Source organism: Daphnia magna, linkage group LG5, assembly GCF_020631705.1.
Source record: "Daphnia magna isolate NIES linkage group LG5, ASM2063170v1.1, whole genome shotgun sequence".
Taxonomy (NCBI): Eukaryota; Metazoa; Arthropoda; class Branchiopoda; order Diplostraca; family Daphniidae; genus Daphnia; species Daphnia magna.
In genome coordinates, this window is record NC_059186.1 from 6,965,458 (window position 1) to 6,986,283 (window position 20,826).

Sequence of the window (20,826 nt, forward strand, 5' to 3'; positions counted from 1 at the left end):
TGAGAGGGAATTACCCGACCGATCATCAAAATAACGGTTGTCGAAAAGAAAAAAGATCTAAGTCTTTTGAATAAATAATAGATTCTTCCACGTTGCACATGAATTAAAAAGTCAAGATATTTGCCTCAATCTCTGTTAGTTGTTTTAGATCATATTTGCGTTAATCCACTTCAAAATGAATAATTTTTTTTGTCTCTTCCTTTTGTAAATGTTTCCCATCACCATCAGTCAAGTGAAGCCTTAAAATGGATGTATTAGTAATTTAATACGGCCAAATGAGTTTGCGTTGCGGTTACCGTCGAATAATTCGTAGCGCAATATTACATTTATAAATATGGTTTGCAATTACCTCCTTCCGTCTGGTTTTGGTTCAAACCCTACGTCGTTTGTTTTGGTCTCAACAGGTGTCTCCATATATATGTAAAAGCTGTCCGGTAGTTTTAATCTTATTCTAACCGTCTCCGACCTTCTTTACCCGGCTACATATTTCTCTTCCCGTACAACGGTCTTCTACTTTCATCCTATCGGCTTCTTCTTCTTTGGAGTGGGCCACTGAGTCCCCGCTTCCCTTCTACGGTTGTTCACTTGATCTTCGCCGTTCACATCCTCCTTGTTCCCCTGTGTCCGTTTGTGGTCTTTGGGTCTCACTCGTCGGAATTTCCGACAACGGGTGCGGCTCAACGTAACCTGGGTAGCAGTCAAGATTTAGCCCCACCGTTATCCGGGATCAGGATGAACAGGGAACAGGCAGGTCTGGACAAGGGCAATTGGGAGATGATGAAGGCTTTTGTAGTGAACGAAACCATCCCTGGTTATCACACTCGGCGAGCTCTCGCTTCAAGGTGTCTATGGATGACATAGGATTTAGGGATCAAGCGGAGAGGCTCCCAATACAGTGTTACAGTTAATCTGTGACGAGTTAACATTATTATATGTTGAAGTCTATGACGGTAGAAGCGTTTTTTTCGGGAAACTGATATTAATTCGTCGCAGGATCTCATCTTTCAAGCGCTTCCTGAAAATCTGGGATACCTATGCTTAGACACAAAATTATTCTTCTCAAATTTTGGTGTTGTGAAAATACCACTTGGTTAAAACCGCGGTACGGTTTTGAAAAAATTGAGGAATTTCTCGGAATTTCTAGTAATATTTTGCAGTAAATTTTGTTGTTCAATATCAGTCGTCTTAGCGATAAGATATAAGGGCACACTATCACAATTGACATGGCGCTTTTATCATACGCGGTCAGTTATCAAAATCACTTCGTAAAGTTCATTGCTGCAAGTCGGTAAGCTATGGTATTGGACAAGTTTTTAATCAGTTTAGACAATGACGTAATTGTCTACTTTCCTGGACAAGAAATTACAGGATATGTACACGTTTGGAACAGTGAATCCAAGAATGTGAAAGGTAACTCTTCGACTATATAAAAAAATATTATGCTTTACCTGCAGTTATGTCCCAAACTATTAGGTATTTACATCGAGTGTTGCGGCCTTGCGCAAGTGTCTTTCTCAAGAACGGAGAAAGAAATGAGAACCGTTTATCGAAATGGGCGATCACACACGGACGTTATAAACAAAACGGTCCACTATTCATCCAAGGAAAATTACTTCCATCACCGAGTAACGATCAGCACAGGTAATTAAGTGGAAGTTTTATTGTGCGTAAAATTGGAATAAATTTCTAAGCTTCGTTTGCAATTTTGCATTGCCCGGAAGCAGGAAATGGTCAGGTGCTGAATAAAGGAAAACACCAGTTTCCATTTTCATTTGTTCTTCCACAACAGATCCCTTCTTCATTCGAAGGAGCCCACGGTAGCGTTCGTTACACCATTCGAGCTGTTTATGAGCGTCGTTTAAAATGGAACCATGAATGCAAGATCCCAATCACCGTCAACTCAATCACGGATCTCAACGCAATTCCGGAAGCGAGCGTAAATATTTTCTAGAGGCATTTACCAATTTTGTTCATTTATCTTATCATTCACCAAAAGGTACCCATACAAGCGTCTGGTTTCAAAACACTAAGAATTCTTGGTTTTACATCGAATCCAATCACAGCGAAATTCTGGCTGGACCGTGCAGGATACGTTCCAGGAGAGAAAATGAAGTTTAACGCAGAAGTGGAGCACCTGACCAGGAAGCGAATGCACGGTTCAAAGATTCAGATAATTGAGGTGAAATAAAAACTGTTTATAATATAAGATAAACTTACAGTTTATTTCGTTGATTTATCAAAATACGACGGCAGCAGTCATTACTTTTTTGTCTTTCTTTTTAGCGCACAAATTTTCATGCTACGGGGGCTACGGAACGCCATGAGCGTGTCATCCACGAATTCGTACGAGGAAAATTTAAATCCGTTGAGTTGTGGGAAAACTATCCTATTATTGTTCCTCCGGTTGTCTCTTCGGGATTAAACTTCTGCCGTATCATCGATGTCGCTTATGTACTTATGGTAAGCATCTTACTTGTTACGAAAATGTTACTATGATTGATTTTATTTCCGTATCCTGTACAGTTTTCTGTAAACCCCGGGTCGCTTAAGGGCAACTTGAAGGTTTCTCATGACCTTCTAATCGGGAACGTTCCGTTGCGTAGCTCCTTTGCTAATTTTCAGCATGATAACAAGATTTCAGCTACACATGTACGGTATGGAAATTCTTCGGCCACAGCTAATCCTGGCCGCAGTATCCCGGGCACAGATGCATACCCAGATCTTCGTAAATAAGCATTAACTATTATGAGACAGCGATAGATAGATTTTTTAACGAGTGCGATTTCTTGCTTTTAATAGCTCCGCCATCTTACGAAGAATGTATGTTTGGTGGAAATATAAGAGATGCCGAAGATTCTGAGCATGTCAACTATGGAGCTGGAGATTCTTATAAACCTCGTTATTTGACTTACGGATAACTAGCTGTTGGTAGCCAAACGTAACCATTTAATAATGCTACTCTAAATAAAATAATTCTTTTATTTCGTGCTCTAACGAATGAGTGGGTAATTCAAAAACGGAATAAAGCATTATATTGTGTAAAAATACATGATAAAAAACGCCGACCTACTACAATAGCACTGATATAGTTTTATGTCTTATGCGCTTCCCTTTCCTAAGAATAAGGTTCAGGCTGCTACGCTCTTGACACACCACACCACGTTGCTTGACACTGTTAGATTATGAGAAAAATACGTAAAGTTTTTAAAAATTTCAGGGTTGCAACTTACAAAAAATGTAGAAAATAATCTTTTCGTGCTAAGACGTCAGCTGCCTGAAGCCTTTCCCTGTGTAGCCTATCTGAGAGGGAATTACCCGCGTCCGGTCTTCAAAATAACGGTTGTCGAAAAGAAAAAAGATCAAAGTCTTTTGAATCAATAATGGATTCTTCCATGTTGCACCTGAAATTAAAAAGTCAATATATTTTCCTCAATCTCTGCTAGTTGTTTCAGATCATATTTGAGTTAATCCACTTCAAAATGAATTATTCTTTTTTCTCTTCCTTTTGTAAATAGGCTACTTCCGATCACCATCGTCAAGTGAAGCTTTGAAATGGAGATATTAGTTATTTAATATGGCCAAATGAATTTGCGTTGCGGTCACAATCGAATAATTCGTAGTGCAATATTACATTTATGAACATGGTTGTCAATTACCTGCTAACGGTGGCACCAATTCGAAAACAAAGAAACCCTATCAACCAAATGTTTCTCCGATCCAAATCAAGGGCAGTTCTAGTTGTCGAAAAACTTGGATTGATAAAAATAGCACAACTTATATGGCATTTGTATCTACACACACATACACACGTAGACCGTGATGCATCACGCAGTTCGCAACCAGTTTTCACCAAGCCTTCAACGGGATCGGATGTTTTCCCGTCTTGCGGGCAAATCAAATTGTCTGCTAGTAAAAAGTACGTATTTTCCAGCAATTTGTGCGTTCCTATCGGTAATGCCAGTGCATTTTTTTTTTAAGTTAGCTTGTATTATGTGATAGTTTTTTGTTGTTGACAATAGTAGGTAAGATACACGATAGATCTAAAAGTTGTGGTATTTGACAGGCTGTTTGCTTTTGACCCTTTTTTTGTGAAAGATCTTCAGAAGAAAAATGACGTAGACGCTTTACCGTTAAAAACCAAATGGAATTTCGCTACGTGGAAAACTATCGTGAACGGGACAAGCGTACTGCAGTTCTCTGATTCATTTATGTTTTGTTTTCAGCCTCGATTTCCACGATCAGCTTGGTCTAGTTATTAGCCTTGCAATGAAATGTTCATCGGTTACGTTTTATTGCATTATTGGACACATTTGCTGGTCCTTAATTGCGGCTATACCATCACCACAATCGAACCAAATTCTCCGAAATGGAGCCAAGGCTGTAGGTGTTGATATCGGTAATTAGCTTTCCGGCCATAGGATAATGTTAAAACATTTTTCGGGTGATTGTTAGTATCAAAATGTTTTTGTGCACAGTTAGCCCAAGACAATTGTCTTCCGCTAATCCCAGTAGCCAACATTTTTCTGCAAGCGGTCAAAGTCTCGAGGAAGCACGGATGACTACGGTAGGTTCGTTAAAATCCCATTTTAAAATTTTGTTTTGGTTGCGCTTTTCAAGGTAATTGCCAAAAAAACAAATTGTACATGGCGAATCTAATAATATATTGATTTTGCGTGTATTTTACTGTGCAGGCTAGTATAGTCGAGTAGAGTTATACTCTCCAATATTTGCTTATGTTGGCTGATTTTTGTTTTGTTTTGTTAATGGTACAGTTAGTATCAAAATCGCTTTTGTATTTTAATTACTGATTGCACAACAATTACACAATAGGCACGAAACAAATTGTTTTCCAGGTTGAAATAATTCGTAGTAGAGGCTACTCCGTCGAAGTCTATAAAGTGACAACCGAAGACGGCTATATTCTCGAACTTCATCGAATTCCCTATGGCAAAGGTCAATCACCCGATCCAAGTGTTAAGAGACAGCCCGTCTATCTCCAACACGGATTTCTCAACAGTGACAATGTGTGGATTATTAACTCAAATGACAAAGCATTGGGTAAGTGTCATTGGTTCCTCACGTCGCTTTTTGTTCTTTATTATGCCGCCAATCTTAGCCTATATCTTGGCTGACACTGGCTTATACGACGTGTGGCTCGGCAATATTCGAGGCAATACCTATTCGCGCGCGCATGTCAGTTTGGACACCTCGGAAGACGCTTACTGGGATTTTTCGTAAGTAAACATCAATTAGGTTTCGTCTAGAAATAAGTGAGATGTAGGTCTAACATTTATTTACTTCTTAACCATTTGTCAAAAAAGATTCGATGAAATGGGAAAGTACGACATTCCTGCCGTTATCAATTTTGTGCTTGATAAGACCGGGCGCAGAACGATGAGCTATATCGGTACGAAATCTCTAAACATTTTTCCTACTTGTGCCTTTCATGTGTGCGTACTTTTTCTTTTGAAAGGTCATTCAATGGGATGTGCCGTATTCCTCATTTGCATGTCCCTACGTCCCGAGTTCAATGCCAAAATAGACGTAATGATCGCTTTGGCACCCGCAGCATCTTTGGCCGAGGCTCAGACTAGCATTCGTTACCAAGCGCGATTCGTGAACCAGTTGGTGGTATACGTATAAGAAATCTAAATATGTTTGGGCTGCCCATCTATTGCTTCAGGGTGGAATCTTTAATTAAGATTGTCATTTAATTAGACATTTTACCGGGTTTTGGGGATACGTATCTACGAACCAGTAGATTCTCCGTCCAACAGTTTCCGGAAGACCTTCTGCGGTCCTAATTTAATCCTGCGTTACTCCGTCTGCCGAAACACCATATTCAGCACAACTGGTGATAACTATCGTGGCATCGATGTGGTAATTATAAAGTTTACATGTTCAACAGTTTTCCCTCTCGATTTCTAAGCTCTGCTTTCATTACTGGAATTTGCTGCAACTGCGATGTGCTCGACATGGTCGACATTTTACTAAATATGTGTACCATATATATTTTTTAAAGAATATTCTGCCAGTGATTGACGGCCACAACCCAGCAGGAACTTCAGTGAGAACAGCAGCTCATTTTGCTCAGAATTTCAACGCTGGTAAGCTTCTTCCTTGTGCAAATTACTATTTAATGATTTGAATTAAATTGTAGCAATGCATCTGTAGGTCAGACATTTCAAAGATATGATTTTGGTCCTTCAGAAAATCAGTTACGTTATGGACAGCCAACTCCTCCTGATTACGAGTTGTCCAAAGTCACGGCTCCTGTCTATATTTTCTGGGGAGAAAGCGATAAAGTACTGACATTTGTTCAGTTAAAAAATGTTCGTCATATTACTAAAGTTACTGTTTTTTTTTTTCGTAACCAGGCTGTTGCTCCAGGGGTTTGTTAGAATTTTGAAACAATTCTTTAAGTTATTTTTCTATTCGATTAGCTCTTTTTCTTTTTTTTTCCGGACAGGATGTCGCTTGGTTGGCTTCGAAATTGGGAAACTTAAAGTCTTCTACTCGAATAGAAGATTCAGAGTGGAATCACGTCAATTTTCTATTTTCCACGGATGCCAAACGACTTGTATACGACAAGTTTATTCCACTTCTTCCAAAAGCTTCTTAAGCCTTAATTAACCAACAGGATTTTTCAACTAATTAAAAAAAAACAAAAAACAAAAAACAAAAAACAAAAAACATAAAACAACCGAACAAAATCAAATATAAAAAAAATAACGCTTTCAACCGGTAACATAAATTTCTTTCAAACGGATTTATTTACTACGATTAGACTATTGTCCGTACGTTCGCGCGGCCCCTGTGAACCGATGGAACCAACTTAGACAATTAGCATTCACTTTTGTCCATACCTGTAGGGTATCTATTTATGACCGAATATTTTTGGCTTTTACAATCCCGATGATTCTCAAGCGCCATTTCTTTAGACTTCGGTAAAAGAACTTCCGGCTTGTTACTTGGCAGGGTTCTTGTGTAGGGCCTTATACGAACATTAAGATAAGCCACTTCAAAGCAATTTTCCCAGGTTTCTAGGTCTTTGGGAAGCATAACTGTGCAGAGGGGATTGTATCTCTTAGTTTGTCAGACGTAAGAAACACACGCTAGAATAGAAGTAGCAAGGTCCATGGTAAAATACCCCGAAGGTACGCTTAACCGCTCGACTGTCCCATACGCGGTTAGTAGCCATCTAAACGAGTGTGTTTGCTGCAGTCTTCCAATGCCAGTCTACCAGAACGACTGTTATTCTTTCAGTGTGGTTCCAAATTCTATTTTCATTCCGTTAATTTTGTTTTCTGTTTCGATAGTGATGGTTTTGTTGCTCCGGACAGATCTCGTTCGGCTTCTCGTCTTTATTGTAGTGGTAACGACAAAAAGTGAAGGTAAATTAACGACCGCTTTGACTAGCAAAATCAAATGGCGATCGTTCGTGAACTTGAAAAATCTGTGGCCTAAAATGGTGACTATACCTAAATATGATACTCGACATACTAATCCTGAATCTTCCATGACTGCAGTGAGTTAAACTTTACATTCGTAATGTTATTTAGCCGCATTAATAGTTTTTTTTTAGTATTACCAGCAAAAAATATTTGTGCTTACATTTGCTGTTCCCAAAAACAAAGACATAATGAACTAAGTTCCATGCTACAGTATGCTTTTAGACTTGATACCATCAGCAGTTATTCCAAAATTGGTCAAAGCATAGGCAAAAGTAGAACGCGATAATCGAGAACGGGAACGACTCAAACCAGCGAGGCTCTTCATGCTGACTCGGCACATTTCTATTCACAGTCTCGCTCCTGGTTACGTCTTTCTTTTCAGGTCGTTTCTCATGCGTGCTATGGTAATCTTCGTGATAGAGTCATGTGAAAAGCGTGGCAGCATATCAGTAGGATTAACCATAAGTAAATGCGGTCAGTCCCTTGTTCCATGTTGTTTTGTTAATAAGTTAAGCCCATCCGTGTCCATATAATACATTTGAATCGTCCAACGGTAAGTAGAAAAAAAGGGTAAATAACCGGAAGGAAGGAATTTTTTTTTCCCCTATTCAGTTTTCAAATATTTGTTTTGCCTATTACAGTTACCAAATAATGGTGTGGGTTTTTTTGTGGTAGCCAAGGAACAAATTGCCCATCACTACGTGACTTGCAAAAAAATATATATTCGGAGATTGCATGTAACGCAAAACTAAGGCAACCTTGTTTTATTTAAAGACTGTTATCGTAAAAACGAAAAATGCATTATTTTAAGGACCTATTTAAATTTTGAGGAAGCTTTTTTAATAGTTTCCGTATATCATGCTGCTTTTGCTATGACTCCTGTTCTGCTAGATTGAAATCATCTCTAGTCGAGGATATCCGGTGGAAGTTCACACCATAGTTACCGATGACGGCTATATTCTTGAGGTCCATAGAATACCACATGGTAAGGGACAACAGGCAAATTCGAATGTCCCGCCCGGTAAACCAGTTTTCCTGCAGCACGGTTTTGCTAGCAGCAGCGCTGATTGGGTGATCAGTCCATCTGATCGATCACTAGGTAAATCACTCTATCCTGTTCTGTATATATGAAGTAAAAAAACAGGTAAAAATAATCGATTTTTAACAATGTACAGCGTTTCGTTTAGCGGATTTAGGGTTCGATGTATGGCTTGGTAAATCATCAATTTTGTTCTACCCATACGTCTATTTCATATGTATTCACCAGAAATGTTTTATTAGGCAATGCAAGGGGGAATATTTATTCACGTAAACATACCAGTCTCAACCCATCAGGCGAAGCCTACTGGAGATTTTCGTATATTGAAACTTCAATCAGTATGCATTGATTGACAGGTAATTTTAACGCATTTTGCTTCACATCAACAGGTGGGACGAAATGGGAAAATTCGACATTCCGTCAGAGATAAACTACATTTTGACAAAGACGGGAAAAACGAAACTAAGCTATATTGGGTAACTCTGCCGTTCGCATTTCAATTTCATCGAGTTATTTTATTTATAATTGTCACGTTCATGAATTGCTGGCGTAACGGAACAAGGCATTCGATGGGTTGTGCCATATTTTTCGTTGCCATGATCAATCACCCGGAGCTTAACGAGAAAATAGAAGTGATGATGGCATTGGCGCCGGCCACGAGTTTAGCCAACATGAAGAGTCCCATCCGCTATTTTGCGCCCTTTGTTACGCCACTTGAAGTTTGTACTCAATTTTCCGTAAAGTAGTCCACAGTTCTTGATTATAATTTGTTTCCCCCCCCCCTTTTTTATTATGTTAGTTTCTCCTGAGGCTATTTCAAACGCGCGTTTTTATGACGACGGATGATTTGATCCCGAGGCTTCAGCACAGGTTTTGTCGGGAAGAAGACCACCACATAACTTTTTTTTGCCGAAACATAGTCTTTGCAGTGGTAGACGATGATCTGCACAATATTTCTCCGGTAAAACTAGGCCCAGCTTTTAAAAAATTAGAATAAATAGTCTACACATAAAAATGTGCTTTAAATATAGGAATTGTGGCCTGTTATGGACAGTCATGTCCCCGCAGGAACTTCAGTTCGCACGGCGGAGCAATTTGCCCAAAATTACAACTCAGGCACGTGAGAGAAAAAATTACGTAATAACATGTAGTGTGACTAAAAATTAATTAAGCATTTTTTTCCTCCGCATATGTTAAGGTCAAACTTTCATACCTTACAATTACGGTTGGCTACGTAACCTGCAGAAGTACGGCGGGCGACTGACGCCGCCACCGTACGATTTGAGTAAAGTCACGTGTCCCGTCTACATTTTCTATGGGTATTCGTTTTTTTATTGGTCGTAAACTGTTCCGTGAATTCCAATAATTCTCTATTATCATCTTCTAGAGAAAACGATCTGCTCACCGTCCCTCAGGTATTTGCTATCAGTAGAATTTCTATTTTCGAATAAAATATGAACGCTAATTTACATTTATATTCGCCTTTTCCCGCAGGACGTGGCATGGCTTGCTGATAAACTGGGGAACTTGAAAGAATCGATACGAGTAGACCATGCCTTGTATAATCACTTTGATTTTTTATGGGCCACAGACAACAACGTTATTCTGTACGATCCAATCATTTACCGCTTGCCGTCAGCCGTGTGATTTTAAGTGTTTACCTGTGATCCAGTACCAATATTGAAGATGCATCGGCGCTAATCTTCGTTTCCATTTTCGTCTCGTTTAGAGATCTATACTTTTATTGCATTATTTACTATGCGGCAATCTGCTGAAAGCCGAATGAATCATTCGAGAATCAATATTTATTAATTATATAACGAAAGTAACTTACTTTCGACCCTAAGGGTGTAGACGATGTATTTGTAGCTTTTTTAAAGTATTTTGCTTAACTCACCCCTTGCAACGCCCCTTACACTTCAGACTTTTTCTAGCTATTGACAGAGAATGTCGTCAAATTTTTTTCGTGGTGGCCAAGCAGGCCCACGTGCAGAATCCGTAGATTCTCGAGTGGATTTTTTCTTTGACGACCAAATTCCTGTGGTTTACGAGAGTAGGCATAGGCCTCGTTTTTCCGGTGACAATCGCGATCGTTTTTTCTCAGAAGCGCAGCAAAGCCGCGAAACGTGTTTTTCGGGATAGATCACCTTTGAGAAGACCGAGACTTTACGAACCGCCGGCTAGATTGGATCGCTATTACGATCAAAGTGATTACCCTGACTATCCTTGTCATCGACAAGAAGTTTACCGGGGCCCTTATAGTGAGCAGTTCGATCACGACCCCCGTTCTTACCCGACTCATAGTGGTTTCGGTCAGGAGGATTTTTACAACGGAGACGAGTGGAATGAGTACGAAGTGTTAGAAGAGTGGTGTGAGGAGGAGTGTGAACTGGATCGTAGGCGTTCGTGGCTTCCGCCGAAAGGGAATTTGCAACCACTCGATGAGGAAAACGAGTCAGAGGATGGAGTGGCAGGCCGTCAGGGCGTAAAGCGGAATCCAGCGGCAGGCAGCAAGCAAGTGAAACAGGGGCCCGCCAGGGAACGAATCCACCCAGACATAGGTCGTCCCAGCGTAGAGCATGAAACAGCTGGCGATCAAGCAAGCCAATCTCTTCCTCAGTGCCCAGTAGTTTCGACGGCAATTTGCAAAGAAATCGCGTCACTTCTGGCAGTCGGCGTGTCGACAGAACAGTCTAAACAGACGTCAAAGGAATTCTCGCTTACGTTTGAAGAAGAGGGCTTTTCGCTTACGGCCGCCTAAGCTCGACGGCTGGATGAGTCGTCGAGCCAAACAGAAAAATGTATTTAAAATGGTGAGCGCAAGGGAGGAAGAGTTTATCCGGAAGCAGCTCAAAGTCATGGACATCGGTCCACCATTAATTGACTTATACACAAGACTTTGTGAGAAGACGGCAGATTCGCCGGTGGAAATCCAGTTCCGTCATTCTCTCCAGGCCGCCCTGCAGCAGTGGGGTAGGGCCTTTGCTCACATATCCAAGAAGCGACGGGAAGCTGTAATCGGCAGCATGGATCCAAGAGTCGACTACCTTCTGAAGGAGGATATTGGCTTGACGTCCAACAAGGAGGCTCGCGAGCTCCTTTTCACGGGCGAATTTCTGGAGCGCATGCTGAAAGAGGCGCATCAGAATGAAATTCTGGCCAAGCGGGATCAAGCAGCAGCTAGCTTGACCCGCGGTAAGAGGAATCCGTTCCGGTCGACAAGACGCGGATCCTCTATGGATGCTCCACTCCGCCAAGACCAACACGTTGACCGTCAGCAGGCCGAACGTGGTAGGCCTAGGAGTCGGAGAAGTGTGGGCAATTCCAGAGGCGGGCGAGTCCGCGGATATGCCAACCAAAGAAGGTACATTTTTTCGTCTCATGTAAGTCAATACGTCCATCTCCCTTTTCAACCGGTAGACATTAAAGTGGGAGCTAGACTGAAATCTTTTTCGAACCAGTGGGAAAGGATCACGGATGACCAGTGGATTTTAGATATAGTTTACAACGGGCTGAAAATAAATTTCTTGTCTCAGCCTTTTCAGCGCGCTTTTCCCCCCGAGGTGACAATGTCAGAGGAAATGCGAAAAATTTGCCAGGCAGAAATTTCCAGTCTAATAGAAAAGAGAGCAGTAACCGAGATAATAGACGGGACGACCGGGTTTGTTTGTTCATTCTTTTGCATACCTAAAAAATCGGGTGGATATAGACCGATCGTTAATTTAAAAACCCTAAACAAGTTCATTAACTATGAACACTTCAAAATGGAAAATTCAGAGACCGTTCGTTTTTTGGTCAGAAAAGGGGATTGGTTCATTAAGCTAGACCTCAAGGACGCCTATCTATCGGTACCTGTCCACCCCTCCCAACAAAAGTACTTGCGTTTTCAATGGGGAAGACGCATTTTCCAGTTTTGTTGCATGGCATTTGGACTTTCCCCGGCCCCCAGAATATTTACGAAAAGGTTAAGGGTAGTGGCTGCCTTTTTTGCGAAAACAAGGTATTCGTTTGGTCATTTGCCTTGACGATTTTCTGATAATGAACCAGACAGAGGAAGGGGCTAAAACAGACTTGAAAACCATACTGGATATATTGCATCAATTGGGTTTTTTGATTAATTGGGAAAAATCCGTCATCATACCAACACAGGTTATCGAGTATTTGGGTATGATTGTCAACTCGACTAGACTGTCTTTCTCGTTACCCACCAACAAGGTGCATGAAGTAAAAAAGATGTGCATGGAGGCTTTGGCAGTGGGCAAAGTGACTTTACGCAATCTAGCTTCAATTTTGGGAAACTTTACGTGGGCGATCCCGACCATTCCCTTTGCGCAATCCCACTATAGAAGTATGCAGCGCTCTTACATAACAGAGTCTAAAAGATCAGGTGGTAACCTAAACGAGGGATGTACGATCCTGGAAGATGCAAAAGTGGACCTGGAATGGTGGGTGAAGAATTTAGAAAAAGTAAACGGCAAAGACTTTTATCCTAAAATCCCAGATATTGAAATTTATTGGGATGCATCGCTTTCCGGCTGGGAAGCAATTTGTAACGGGGTATCTACACGCGGACCGTGAACAGCGGAGCAGGCAGGCATGCATATCAACAGTCTGGAGCTCATCGGGGCTCTATACGCTGTGCAATCTTCCGCAAAAGACGCGATAGGCCTCTCCATACGCACATTTCTTGATAACTCTACCGCAGTTTGTTATATTAACAAAGGGGGAGGCACAAAGTCAATTCAGTTGACATCGGTGGCTAACGCGTTGACAGAATTTTGCGAACAGCGAAAGCTTTCCATTGAGGCAGTCCACTTAGCGGGGGTGCTAAATGTAGAAGCAGATAGCGAGTCAAAGGCGGATGACGATGCGAGTGACTGGATGCTGGATCGGCCAGTGTTCCGAACCTTAAACGGGATATGGCGTACGAAAATCGATCTTTTTAGTTCACATTGGAACGCTCAGTTGCCATCCTTCGTTTCATGGCGTCCGCAACCGAAAGCAAAGGCAGTCAACGCATTTTCAATAAATTGGCGAGGGAGGTTTGGCTACGCATTTCCCCCCTTTTCATTGATATCTAAGTGTCTTGAAAAGATCAGGAGGGAGAAAGCTAACCTAGTCATGATTTGTCCAGTCTGGCCAGCACAGCCTTGGTTCCCGGTGCTACTTGAGCTTACGTGAGACGTCCCGTATCTCCTCCCGAAATCTCCGAAACTACTCTCGTCGGCGAGAAACGAGCAGCACCCTCTGCTCCAAATCGGAACGTTACAGTTAGCCGCCTGGAAATTATCAGGTGACATTTCCAACGGGAGGGTTTTTCGGAACCACTGGTCAACCTATTGTTGGCCAGAAACCGCACCACCACGCTTTCAACTTATGAATCGGCCTGGAGAAATTGGGCAGATTGGTGCTTTCGACGGGGTTAAAATCCCTTGTCGATATCTCTAGCACTGGTGTTGGAATTTTTATCAGGCTTGTACGGGGAAGGGAAATCCTATAGCACGATTAACGTGAATAGATCTATGCTGTCTCAGACCCTCCCTAATATCGATGGACAACCGATAGGGTTGCATCCGCTCGTAAAAAGTCTGCTTAGCGGTTGCTGCGGTTGCAAACAGTTGGGATTTTTTTGTTTGTTATTTTATGATCTACCATTTGTTCGTTAACCGTGTACGCATTTACTCATCATTGGCTACTATCCCACGCCCTTAGTTCGCATGAGCCTTATGTAGACTATAAGAGTATATGCAAATATAAGCGTTGCAATGAAACTAGATTCATCATACCGACATGGCGAGGTCATCACATAACAATTTGTTATGGTACATGCTGCCAATCCGTTTTTTTTTACTTGTTTTTAAAATGGCATTTTGCCTCTAAAAGGGCAACCGGAGTAGATTTTCTTTATTGTCGGGGAATTTTCGGCATGTTCACAAAAACTTAGCTATATCGATGCCAAAATTGTAGGGAGTGTTGAACCCGCAGCTGAATTCGTAATAGATATTGCTTTACGGTTAGCAATGTCTGGCTACTGGCTACAGCCATAAAAAAAAAAAGATTTTGCACTAAGTTTGCGCCAAGGCAGTTGAAATAAGATAGGTGAAAATAAATAAATAAAGAAAGAAAAAAAAAGGAAACTTGCCAGTCAGTATAAAGTAATTTGCATACACGCTGTACGTTTTCGGAAAACGTCTTGCTTTGGCCTTTGACATTCACTGTTATTCTTCGTATTGGACAAATGTCTTTTTTACGCAGATTGAGCACCTTGAACAGATTACTTATCACCAGTCGATTTTGCATATTTTTTAAAGCAACTTGCACGTCGAACTGAACTTCAGTTAAGTTTCTGACGTTGCATTAGGAGGCAGCGATCTCGCCTAACAGGGCTTAAAAAAACCGGATTCATTCGTAGCTGCTGGAGTATTAGGATATATTTCAACTCAACTGAAAGTTTCTGAATTGGTTGTCATGTCAAGAACTCCAGTGCTGGTGCCTGTGATCTTCGTGCTGTGTTTGTGTTTCGTGAGCCAACCGACTAATTGTTCCGTGTTAAATGAGACCAGTTACTTAGGAAAAGACACAAACAGACAAGTATCTTTCATCATAAATTACTTGAAGTTGCCAATGTAGCTATTCAGATCAACTTAGTGAAGAAGTGAAAATAATAATTTCCTCTACTATGTTTGATGGGGCAAACGGAAAAAAATAAGATGAATTTGCGGAATTAATAGCAACATGACGAAGGGAAAGAGAAAAAATGAAACAAATACACACAGACAAGACAAAATATCAATTTAAATCTACATCACTAGCCTCCTGGTCATCTTCTCCATTCTCGATTGCGGCCATTTCCGATTGCGGCCCAAGGTGGAACATTCGGGCGGTACAGGCTTAAAAGAAAAATATTAATATTATTAGGAACAACAAAGACATGCAAATTACTTACCCAATTTAATAGAATTTATCCAATCGGTTGATTGGCGTTGTTTGATAATGCTTAAAAGCTCCTCTTCGCCAAGCACGAATGGGGCAAACACAGTACCCATCCTGTTACTCATATGGCCATAAGAGACGAATGAAATGTCTTTTATTGGGACATTTGTGTTTTGGAAATTGAAAACCAAAAGAATTGTGATCTGGAATGGAAAACATAATCAATATCGGGATTAACTAATTTACAAGAAAAAAAACCAAACTGTTTGACTTCACTGTTAAAGCAGTAAATGCGTAAAAAACAATTGTGATGTGGTCACATCCTGGCCGGTAAAAACAACTTAGCCGAAGAATCGATTCAAATGCTGGTAAGTACGTTGTACCGTCTGAATTTTTGTCCAATTTTTGATGCATTGCGGTGTAAATGGCCAAAGCTGAACCATTATAGCACCGAAACATCCAACCAAGTTTTGAATTTCCGTATTTCTGAATGGGAATTTACTAAAAGAAAATGTCAATTAAACTCGACTAAAATTTGAAAAATTCTGTTATCTCCATTGACAAGAAAACAATTTCAAATTGGCAAAACTTTCTTGGGTGAGGGATTTCCCTCTGGATTGCCGTCCAACAAACGCTAGATGATTCACTCCTTGTGTAGAAAATGGAGGATACTTGACCATTGTTAATTTAGCGTAGTGCTAAATAAATGCATTGTCGCTAAAGTAACTAAATATGAAATTTAACTTTCGTTGCAAATACTTATTGCCTTTGATGTTTGTGGAAAGAATCCTCTGTAGCAGGCTTTACAGACACGTTTATCGAATGTGCTAGTTGGATCGTCATTGGGTACCTAATGTTTTAAAATAAATTATATTAGCTATGTAATTGACAATAATGGTAAATTTGTACATAACTGGTTGTAACACGAAGCACACATCATCGACTCGTCATTTGGGTATAGGAATTTGAAAAAAATGAATAAAAATTAATTTTTAAATGAATTTTTTTTTTTCATATTTATCAATTTTTCATATTTTTTTTATTTTTCATGTTTTTACATTTTTTCATATTTTTTCGTATTTTTTCGTATTTTTCGTATATTTTCATTTTTTCCAGATTTTCTAAATTTTGTGAAACTTTTTTAGATCTTTTTTACATGTCTTTCATGAAAAATATTTATGAAAATAAAATTTAATTACCCCTTAAATAATTAAAAATGTACATTTTTTTCAGCAAATGAAGCCCAAAATCTAATTCATTGTAAAACAAAAGCAAATCAGCGCCGGGACTTAAACTTCAGAAATCAGAACCGTAGATTCTCTACCCCAAGTTCTATTTGCCTTAGCACTATAGCTACCACTTTCGATAAAATGTGAGTGGGATAACAGAAATGTTAGTCGTTTCAAAAATAACAAAATAAAACAAAAATAACAAAAAAAAAAAAAGAATAACAAATAAAAATTTCGAATGTTATTAAAATTTTGGACTCCTAAACCGTCATTGACGGTTCGTCAATAAAATTATTTGCGGGTCGCCCTGGTCTACCCAAAAAACCTGAACCACCCGACCCGAAATTTTTTTTGAAATTCGATAATGAATACGAGACAAGCTTTGATGTAATGTTATTGTTGACCTGAGCCATCAATTAACTGTTATAGTTGGAAAGCTTATTAAACCTTATTTTACGGTAGAGTTCTTCAATTTTACCTTTTTTCGTTAGGATCATAACTGCGCCAATATTTCAATATACTAAGTATAACTATTACGGATTTATAATTTTTTTATATATTTATTTATATTTTTCAATTTTTTTTTTGTATTTTTCGTATTTTTTGCTTAAAAATATTGGGGTGTACGAAAATTTTTTAGAGTTGACAACCCCCCGGTACACATTAACCTTCAGGTAAATCCCACCAGGCAAATTTCCGGATATTGAAACTTAATGTTATTCATTAAACTGAATAACATTGCTTGGTTATTTTATCGATTGCGGGTTGTAATAGAAGTCAATGCCTCGGCCCGACTATACATGTGACTGCAAGAATCACCTTTACCCGGACTATGATGTTAAAATTCGTTCAACCAGACCTTTCCACGACCGAAGGCTGTTCATGAATGAGTTTGAGTCCCGCCCACTGCTGACTCACGAGTTTTATGGAGTTGAAAATCGACCGCTCAGTGAGTTTTATCAAAGTTACTTTTTCTAAATGTCTTACTGTGATAACTAGATAAAATTTTTTTATCAAAAATATATCGGAATGCGCGTTTTTGTTCCAGTTTTTAAAAAAATACGGATCTTAAATTATAATTTGGGAAGTAAGATGCAGAACTGAGAAGTGCAAGAAACTTGGAAAGAAAGGTACATTGGCACTTGTTGCTGGAACCAAACACTGTACTGTGATCTCGGGAGAAGGTATTTCTCAATCATAAAAGCTCATCGCATTCACGTTACTTTTCAGTTTTAATTTCAGGTCGATTTCATCTCCACTGCGCTTCGTTTAAGTGTTCCCGTTGTGATGGCGTAATGAACGCGGAACTTGAGGACTATATTGGCTCGGGATATTGGCCTGGAAATCCCAAAACACTTGGAATTTTCTTTACGACTTCATTGCTAAAGCTGTATTTCCATCTCAAGAATTACCTACCAGGTTCCTCTGAATATTGTAGCGCCAATGTGTTTTGTCGCTTAGCACCGGATGCTAAGAGATGCAAATGTGCGATGTCAATGGACTTTGCCACTCTGGCCGGATGTCAGAGGACTCAAAAGCCCGTCTATGACCGGCCAGAGGGGCAGTACAATGTAGTGATTCAGACTACTTGTTGGTGCTGTCAGTGCTGTCTCTGTGTAATGCTGTGTGTGTGGGTCGTGTAAGCTGTCTATGACTAAATACATCCCTTAAACCCAGTGAATCTGTTACAATATGGCCTTCTAAAGGCATTGGGTGCATTTTCAGCTGATGCAGGACGGGTATTTTTCAAGAGAACAGTAAAATATAGCTTTTCTTTGTTTTATATAAATTACTTCTTATAAATTTCAGGAAAACACCATCTCCAATGCATTTTCGAGAGCCAGCAGGATGTACAGTATCCTACACAAAAATCCGAACACCGATTTAATTTTTTTAAAGCCTCCTATTGGCGGGGTAAAGGGTTTTTGTTTGTTTTTCTTTAAGAGGGAGGGTAGACGGGGTGATGGACACATAAGGCAGGGTTGGGTAAGTCTAGGATTTTTTTTATGCCTTAAGCTATTACGCTTTAAGGCAAGTAACAGGTCAGGACATTTTAAAACCCCCAGGGTGATGTGTTTTTTTTAAACGACAGTTGGAAATAATGGATTTATGCTGTGTAATATTTCTTACCCAAACTAAATTAGAGAGCTGCCTGTGCACAATTATGTCGATACCAATGGCATATGTGTAGAGCCTCTTATTGCGACGCCGTAAATCAGTGTTCGATTCCTGATAAGGAATTGCGAAATATTTCGTATCTTTATAATATTCTTCTTTCGAACATGTTGGGAATATTTATTTTTTTAGAACGAAGTGAATTATAATTTTTAAAGTTTTTAATTAAAAAAAATGACATATTGCTCGATGAAAACTTGTTTTATATATGAACGAGAATTGCTCGTAAGGCAACCACAACAATTCATCACCTCACCGATCTCCAGAATTACATTCAGAAAGGCGACACCTACGCCATCGACAACGACGTTAACATTCACAGGCAGTTGGAACATAAGCTAAATTGTTTTGGTAAGCAACATTACCAAGCCCAAGCCCTAAATTTTCCAACTGTCGTTTAAAAAAACACACCACCCTGGGGGTTGCAAAAATGTCCTGACCTGTAACTTGCCTTAAAGCGTAATACCTTAAGGCATTTTTAAAATGTCTAGATTTACCCAACCCTGCCCTGTCGTGCCCATCACCCCGTCTACCCTCCCCCTTAAAATAAACAAAAAACCCGCTACCCCGCCAATAGGTGGCTTTAAAAAATTTAATCGGTGTTCGGATTTTTGTGCAGGATACTGTACTATTATGTCACTCATCTTGCAGACAGGGATATCAAACAGCAACGAAAGCTATCGTGCAGAGCATGCTCCAACAAGTGTTGCGCTGTCCATATTGATGGAAATCACAAACTCGTCAGACGCAAATCAAAATTGAAGTTTGTTTGAATTGGACCTGACTTACTGCTATCTTTTAATTAATTACTTTTGAATGGGATTGGCAACGCATCGAGCACATGGAACAGCAGAAGCAATCGAAATAAGAAATGTTGCAATTTCTTGAATCATAGAAGACCGACATTGCTGCTCTAAAAAAGCATATTGCCATGAAAAAAGAAAAAGCACGTTCATCTACGACAAGGGTGAAATCATCATGATGTCCCACAAGGTATGCCGGTTGAAACGGCTCCATGCGGGTGCTTCATCCTTTGAACGGTATTACCAAGATGAGGAAGTCCAGGTCGGCGATGGTACGCTATTCACTGAAGCCGTCGAGTCCGAAAATGATTCAGACGACGAAGATGTGACCGACGAAGATGTGACTGACGATGAAGTGACTTTCGAAGATTAGCTTAGCCCTACAAGCCGTAATATTAATTCTCTTCCTCTGCATCAAGCATCCATCAGCCTAGTCTAGATACTTAATAAGGTCTTTTCATGTATTTGAATATTGGTGAAGTAGTAGTGGTTTCTCGCTAAAAAACCTGTATCCAACAAAAAGTAGCTGTCAAATACAGGGGATTTTTATAAACTTTGTCCAAATGGTTCTTATGTCTTTTTAATAAAAAAAACTTATACAATACAAAATATAAAATAATATAATGTAAAGCTTAGCATATGGCTGTAAAATGTACTCCATAATTTCCCCCATAATTCAATCTATCGAAATGTATTTGAAAGTTTAAAATATAAAATATAAAATAATATACAATACAATATACAATACCAGAATGAATCATAAAATTGCAAAGATGAACTACGGCTAAAATAAAGCTCTAAAATTAAACAAAATACCAGAAATGGATAGTACTCGTCGGGTTCTATCGATTTATGTAAAATTTGAGTCAAAAGTGTTAAAAGCAAAAATGGAACAACTTTTTTTTTAAAGTTTTCTCAACAGGGTCCAGTATAGAGCTAGATCGCAAAAACAATTGAACTTTAACAAGACTCGACCGATATGACTCTGGTCTGGTTCGAAAGGGCAGAAACGGAGGCCATACGGGAGCCTGACTGACCAGCATCACCTTAACGCGGGCAGATCTCAGCCTAGCTAGACAGACCACCGTTGTGGTAGAAGAGTAAGCCTGTGCGGGACCCTTGTGGCTCTACCAAAATCCTAAAGACGTGATCGGATACACCTTGGGTCTGACGGCCTTTTCTTTTTTCTATAT

General features: G+C 39.8%; 3 protein-coding genes across 3 annotated transcripts; all 3 read left to right on the forward strand.

Annotated features, from left to right (window-relative positions):
- The first annotated feature begins 1,250 nt into the window (after nt 1–1,250).
- On the forward strand, nt 1,251–3,065 carry LOC116922427 (arrestin domain-containing protein 17). Its single transcript, XM_032928783.2, has 7 exons — nt 1,251–1,410; nt 1,474–1,641; nt 1,725–1,936; nt 1,997–2,179; nt 2,284–2,460; nt 2,524–2,725; nt 2,800–3,065. Exons 1-7 carry the CDS (start codon nt 1,296–1,298, stop codon nt 2,916–2,918), a joined length of 1,176 nt encoding a protein of 391 aa, XP_032784674.2. The 5' UTR covers nt 1,251–1,295; the 3' UTR covers nt 2,919–3,065.
- Nucleotides 3,066–3,833: 768 nt separating this feature from the next.
- LOC116922429 lies at nt 3,834–10,355 on the forward strand. The gene is made up of 24 exons (XM_045173917.1): nt 3,834–3,916; nt 4,224–4,396; nt 4,476–4,564; nt 4,854–5,058; nt 5,117–5,234; nt 5,322–5,407; nt 5,474–5,631; nt 5,719–5,880; nt 6,023–6,107; nt 6,175–6,305; nt 6,378–6,392; nt 6,470–6,544; nt 7,092–7,101; nt 7,320–7,528; nt 8,346–8,553; nt 8,630–8,668; nt 8,736–8,811; nt 8,883–8,969; nt 9,056–9,212; nt 9,293–9,454; nt 9,525–9,609; nt 9,692–9,812; nt 9,881–9,908; nt 9,988–10,355. Exons 2-24 carry the CDS (start codon nt 4,267–4,269, stop codon nt 10,138–10,140), a joined length of 2,589 nt encoding a protein of 862 aa, XP_045029852.1. The 5' UTR covers nt 3,834–3,916; nt 4,224–4,266; the 3' UTR covers nt 10,141–10,355.
- Nucleotides 10,356–17,341: 6,986 nt separating this feature from the next.
- Nucleotides 17,342–20,151, forward strand: LOC116923939. Its single transcript, XM_045173916.1, has 7 exons — nt 17,342–17,604; nt 17,677–17,701; nt 17,742–17,839; nt 17,898–18,089; nt 18,333–18,394; nt 18,465–18,505; nt 19,450–20,151. The coding sequence occupies exons 1-7, from the start codon at nt 17,436–17,438 to the stop codon at nt 19,601–19,603; spliced, it is 741 nt and encodes a 246-aa protein (XP_045029851.1). The 5' UTR covers nt 17,342–17,435; the 3' UTR covers nt 19,604–20,151.
- Nucleotides 20,152–20,826: the final 675 nt, after the last annotated feature.